Raw genomic sequence first — 6,208 nt, 5'->3', positions numbered from 1 at the left:
TGGACCACCTTGACTGAGACACACAAGAACTTTCTGAAGTGAACATTTTCTTAAATTTGTTCAATAATTGACTGCTGGACCATCAGTTTAATTTTACCTTACCGCTGGAGAATTTTATTTTCTTGCATTGTTGTAACTGAACTACTAATCTATTAATCAACCATCATGAAGTGTTTTATTGGGCCTTAATGCTGTTCTTGCTAAGGTGCACCCTTTATTTCTTTTTTGGATAGGCTTATCACTACACTGAAAGCCTTTGGGTATCATCTTAAAGCCCAATGTTGAGCTTCGGCTTGGCCTCCTCATATTTTATTCGGGAAAATCAATTTCCTCCTTAACGATAACTCACTCCACATTCCTTTTAAGAGTTTCAATAACTTTTAAGTGGATTTTGTGATGTACTTTTGTGCTAGAATCTCATTCTCTTTATCTTGTGTGTGTTTGTTTCTTCAAAAAAAAAAAAAAAAAATGATGATAGTAAAAAGGTTTTTCATATAGTGATATTAATTGATACTTTAATTCTATCTTTATTTTACGTTCACATTATTGAACAGAATATATTCTCCTCATTTTCCCTACAAGCACGGTCATTTGGGAGTGAAGCTAGAAAAAAAGGGTCAATTGGACTGTATTGAACCCCAACTGTGCCTAAAGCTGTAACTAAACCCGGTTTGCAAGCTCAACTCCATCTTCTTCAGAAGTACCACTTTCTTTCCCATGCACCTGAACAGGCTTAAATGTATATATTTTGGCGCAATACAAGTAGTAAATAAGATTTACGACTTGCAACAATGTGAGTAGCCAGTAAAAGTATTCCAACTTTCCCTTACTCAGATTGTCATTCCGAAGCCAGTTTGATCCATTAGGCCCAGCACTAAACTTGTGCACTACATAAACAAGTAGCGAGCTGAAATAATTCCCAAATGAAATAGCCAACCAAAACAATGCCATAGCAGTGCTCCTCATGCTTTCTGGTGCCTGGTCGTAGAAAAACTCAAGATGTCCTATGGACATGAAAGCTTCAGCAATCCCATGAAGGCAATACTGTGGTACAAGCCAAAATACTGATATAGGGATATCAGGATGAGGCTGATCGATGAGACCGTGTGCTAAAGCCACATTTTTACGCTTCACTTCGGCGAACCCGGCAACTAGAGTGGCGAGTATGGAGATAACAAACCCGATTCCCATTCGATGCAAGAAGGTGATGCCACGGTCAAGCCCAGTGAATTTGCGAGCCAAGGGAATGAAAAGACGGTCATAAAATGCGATTGTGATGAGCATGGTGATATAGGAGAAGACAGTCATGGAGCCAGCAGGGATTTGGAAGGATTTTGTGATGTGCCTATTCATGGTTTTGGCTTGTAGAATTGAGAATGTGCTTTGTTGTGCATAGGCTGTGATAAGAAGGATGCCTGAAGCCCATATAGGACCCATTCGGATCACTGATTTTAATTCTTCCACTCTATGAACAGTGTTCAATCTCCAAAAGTTTGGTGCTTGCCCAGATTTGAGGTTGTCTTCTTCTGTAACAATAGCTGCCTTGTCAAGGAACCTGCAATAATAAGCATATAGATGCTAGAAATTAGTACAATCTACTAGCTTCAAAAGTGTCGTCTGTGACAATATCTGGGTGGGTCTCTCATGGGCTGAAAATAGGGGGCCTAATTATGACCCACAAGGAAGCCCATTGGGCTTTTCAGCCGAAAGAACTAATGGCTACACATTTTTCTATAAATAGTATGCAACTTAGTACTGTATCAATTTGGTAACTCCATCGCAAAAATGGTGATATATTTTGTAAGAATAATGTATGGTCCATGGACATGATGTTTTTCACACTAACTGTATATTCCTATTTTGATTGGACTATACTATTTTGATTGTATCTATCTTGATATTACTTTTATTATGTATAAATAATTTGTAAAAATATTATGAAAAATGTTATGTTTAAAACCTACTAATTTAGTTGGGGTATATTATATATATTTTACTCTAGTATCTCTTAAACCTCAAACAAAACAGGAAATAAAAACAATTATAATATATGTAAGAGAAGACAGAAAAATATAAAGGAAGAAAGAGGGAGAGAAAAGTAATAATTTGAGGTAGGACGACTCTTAATATTTCTTAAAGGAGAGAGGACACTCAGACTTTTGTTGCTTAGCTAAAAGGTTACCCGTATATCTTAGACAAAAAAAAAAAAGGGTTACCGTATATGATATAATAGAAATATAGTATGTGGTGCTGATCATCAACATGTTTATAAAAAGTGGCACGCTGCTCAACATGTTCTAAGAATGCGGCCCCTACATTCCATGAACAATGATTGAGTCGTCCGTGGGCTTCCAGTTAAATGACAGCCATATATGATAGTTGTCTTCCCCATAATAGATGATGATAATGCAACCACCGAATTGGTGATCCGTGATCTCCATTGATTCCAATCATACCAAGACAAAAAGGAAAATAACAAAAATAAATAAATAAATAAATAAATAATGAGAGATGAGGTAAAAATTTTTGTTGTCAGCATAAAGCAATATCAAGTTGTTTCCCATTGCATGACAATAATGTGGGTCATACAAAGGGAAATCCTTTTTCATCCTAGGGCCAATTTCTTTTTTGTAAAATTATTCATGTTTACTACTTATAAAAAATGTTTACCAGGATGACTTTTAGTTTTGTGAAAATAAATATGCAAGTTTCTCAGCCAAAAAAAAACAAAAAAAAAACCCTTATACGTAGGAGTAAAATTTTAGGTGAAGATGTTTTGATGTACTTCAAATAATTGATTTTGTTTCCTTATTTCCCAAAAAGAGAAATCAGATTTCTATCGATGTTCAATGGATGAATACCTTTCTAAAACTTACCATTATAATGCAAGATATTAGCTAATTTATCACTATTCTGTCTCCCCATTACTGTGAAAAAGGAAAATTTTGTTTCTATTGGCAAATCATATATAAAGATAATTACTGATCATATTCATGAGATAGTATTACATGCATCAGCTATATGTATCCCCCTTTCACATGGGGTTGGTGAACCTATCCCAAATGCAAGGGGGAATACATGCACCCCATACATAGTAAAATTTTCCCATATTCATATGTTGTTGTAATTCAAGACTAAAGTACAAGATGAGGATAATGTCACATATATATTATACTTGGTGACCATAGTGTTTTTAAGAGACACTAAGGTAATGTTTGGATACACGTTGCGTTTTGTTGCGTTTTCCACCCCCCACTTTTTTTTTTTTTTTTGCACACGTTTTCTCCCAACAAGCGGCTATTGTTCATGCACTGTACATGAATAATAGCCGCAACTTTTGACCAGTCTTCCGTGAACAGTGCATCCGTGCACTGTTCATGGACCCATAAATTTCATTTTTTAATCAAATTTTTCATTAAAAATGGGTTCTACGGCACTATTCACACATTTAAAAATTATTTTGTTACAGTGTTTTCAGTTTTAGCAAAATAAGTTCTATCCAAACAGACCTTAAGTAAATAAGTGAGGGAAGGATTTTTAGGTAAATTAAATATCAACGAACAGTGGTGGGGAAGGAAGAAGGGTGTTCATATTTGAAATAGATTTCTTTTATGGTTCATATTACATATTAGAAATTTAAAGATATAAAAACCGTCAAGTTATTTAATAATTTAAATGATTTGATAATTTATATAGTACTACTATTAGATCCAGGATTAAAATATTAATCTTGAGATGTGCTATTTCTATTTCTAATAATACGGAGAGAATCATATTCTAATTAAGTTCATGGGCATATACAAGGATTGCTTGTACACCGTTTTTAGAGTTGATCGATGCAAGAGGGAAATTTGTTTTGTTTTAAAAAAAGTTGGGGGCGAAAGGTTTTAAAAGCCGCGTGCAAAGTTTATGATAGCCTACTAAGTACCAAATTCGATAGTGCTCTTGGATGCAACTAATTTCCAAATTAGATAACCCTCCTTAATTGATGTAACTTTTGAGAGAGATAGAAAGTGGCACTTACTTCATGTGCTTGGTGTGAACAAGTTTCCCTGCCAAAGAAATTGAGGCATCAAGCTCGTCATTTTGGTATAATAATTTAGGATCATATACCGAAGGCAGCTTTCTCTTCTTGTAGGCGGCCACAATCACTTGTACCAACCGGGTAAATGGACTCCCAACCGGATCCAAGTTCCGGTAAAGTGGGTACCCGATAATAAAAGTAATAACTGAAATTAACATAGCGATGGTGGGAATGCCAAGGCCCCAACCCCATCCAACGTTATCTTGAATATAAACAAGAACGGTCACAGCCACTAGTATGGATGCTCCCATGACAAAATAGTACCAGTTGAAAAAAGTCCATGTCTTGGTGTTTTGCTTAGGATCCGTCTCATCAAATTGATCTGCCCCGAATGCCACTACACAGGGTCGGATCCCACCCGATCCTAGGGCTCCTAGTAGGAGAGATATGTATAGGATTGCCTCCTGTCCGGCATCGGCTTCTCTGCACACTTGATCACCTTTACATGGGGGTGGCCTAAGTTGTGGCAGTACTGCTGAGAGTGTTAAGCTAATCATGCCCTACACATATTTTCCAAATTAGGAGGAAAACAAATTCCTTGCTTAGGTGAACATAACACAAGAAAGGAAGGGGAGAAAAAAGATAACGTTTTCCCCTTTTATCATATATTTTTTATTATTAGCACAGTAAATTTAAGACGTGACAAAAAGTAATTGAACTAAAATTTTGATGCAATAAGTATTCTGGTTTGTTAGTATAATTTTTATAGGGTTAGTCATTTTTTTCTTAATGGTGCTAGTTACTTACATGTTATAAGTAGTATGCCATACAGCTAATGCATACTAGAGAATCAAGACAGTTATAGAACTTTCATTAAAAAAAAAAATAAATAAAAGAATGTTATAGAACTTATCTATATTGTCTAAAATTTATTTGTTGTTTGGATAATCTTTAAGAAAAACCACTTAAATTTCTTCAATTTTTTTTTTTTTTTTTTGAGAACCAAACACACAAAGGGAGAGGGAAATTTCTTTAATTAAGTAGGCAATTCTATGTCTTTTTACCTTAATTAGTTGATTAGATAATCAAATGAATTTCTAAAAATTCTTTTTCTATTTCTAAAGATTTATAAAAACCATTTTGCAGTGTCAAAATAAGGAACGTGATATAAAAAATGGAGAATTTATGATCTTTTTTCCAAAAGAAGAAAAAAGAAACATAAAATCATCTTTAGGGATTGTGTAATACTTACTCATTAAACTATTTTCTTTACACAACAATGATATTCTTTATTTCTCTTTATCACTCCATATAATCACACGGATATTATTGGTACACCTCAACATTTTATAGGAATCTCCTTGATGTATGTCATATTTACACCTCAACTTCTTTTTATAGAGAGAGAGAGAGAGAGAGAGAGAGAGAGAGAGAGAGAGAGAGAGAGAGAGTCTTTACTATTTGGTATACGATGGAAGCAACTGTTATGGTCCAGAACCGACCAACAAATGCATCAGAGATGAAGGCCCCAAGCAAAGGTGTCAAGCTTGCAGTCCCTCCAAAGTTGGTGAGGGTGTTAGCTGCTTTGGTTACTGGCATATGCAGCTGTGTTGTTAAGTAGTTAATCATATTAGTACTAAATCCTACCACAGCCAACTTCTCACAAATCTCGTTTGCTACATAAAAAAAAAAAAAAAAATCATCGTCAAAACTAGTATATCCTCATAAAACAAAAGAAGCAAAATAGAAAATTAAGTTTGTTGTATGAGTGCTGCGAAAGCTTACCAAAGATGAAGGGCATTGTGACCCACCCTCCTTTTTTCATTCTTCCACGGTTCCCTTTCTCCTCCATCTTCTTAGTGTTATAGTACTACAATGGCACCCCAAAGTGGCTAACCCTCTTATTTATAAGCTCTGTAGACTGAAAATTTGAACGCAGTAATTATTTGATGTAACTTGTCCTCGTAAGATTTTCTATTATACACGTGTATGGCCACGAATGAGATGTTTAAGACTATATGTTTAGGATTTTTTTTTTTGATAGGACCATATGTTTAGGATTAATCTTTGTTGAAAATTAAACACAAATAATGGTGGGTTAGGGTTGGACAGAGAAGTCATTGTCATCGTCATTTTTTAACTTTTTCCTCAACTTGTGTAACATATTACTGATGATATGTGATT

General features: G+C 34.9%; 1 protein-coding gene across 2 annotated transcripts; it reads right to left on the bottom strand.

Annotated features, from left to right (window-relative positions):
- Positions 1-498: 498 nt before the first annotated feature.
- LOC115990589 (protein NRT1/ PTR FAMILY 3.1) lies at positions 499-5,920 on the bottom strand. 2 transcript variants are annotated; one of them, XM_031114407.1, is made up of 4 exons: positions 5,810-5,920; positions 5,483-5,700; positions 4,025-4,584; positions 499-1,555 (listed from the first exon to the last, which is right to left on the bottom strand). In XM_031114407.1, the coding sequence occupies exons 1-4, from the start codon at positions 5,874-5,876 to the stop codon at positions 661-663; spliced, it is 1,740 nt and encodes a 579-aa protein (XP_030970267.1). In that variant the 5' UTR covers positions 5,877-5,920; the 3' UTR covers positions 499-660. The 2 variants fall into 2 exon arrangements, with proteins under 2 accessions (XP_030970267.1, XP_030970270.1); XM_031114410.1 differs by having other exon boundaries at positions 5,483-5,629; positions 5,810-5,890.
- Between the last annotated feature and the right edge of the window lie 288 nt (positions 5,921-6,208).

The sequence above is a fragment of the Quercus lobata genome, chromosome 1, assembly GCF_001633185.2.
Source record: "Quercus lobata isolate SW786 chromosome 1, ValleyOak3.0 Primary Assembly, whole genome shotgun sequence".
NCBI classification, from domain to species: domain Eukaryota; kingdom Viridiplantae; phylum Streptophyta; class Magnoliopsida; order Fagales; family Fagaceae; genus Quercus; species Quercus lobata.
This window is presented reverse-complemented; position numbering and strand designations above follow the sequence as displayed.

Coding starts and splice junctions, on each gene's coding strand:
- LOC115990589 (XM_031114407.1), bottom strand. CDS start 5,876: ATGGAGGAGAAAGGGAACCGTGGAAGAATGAAAAAAGGAGGGTGGGTC. Junction 4,585..5,482: donor CTTCCATCGTATACCAAATA/GTAAAGACTCTC, acceptor AAATATGTGTAG/GGCATGATTAGCTTAACACT. Junction 1,556..4,024: donor GTTCACACCAAGCACATGAA/GTAAGTGCCACT, acceptor TTATTATTGCAG/GTTCCTTGACAAGGCAGCTA.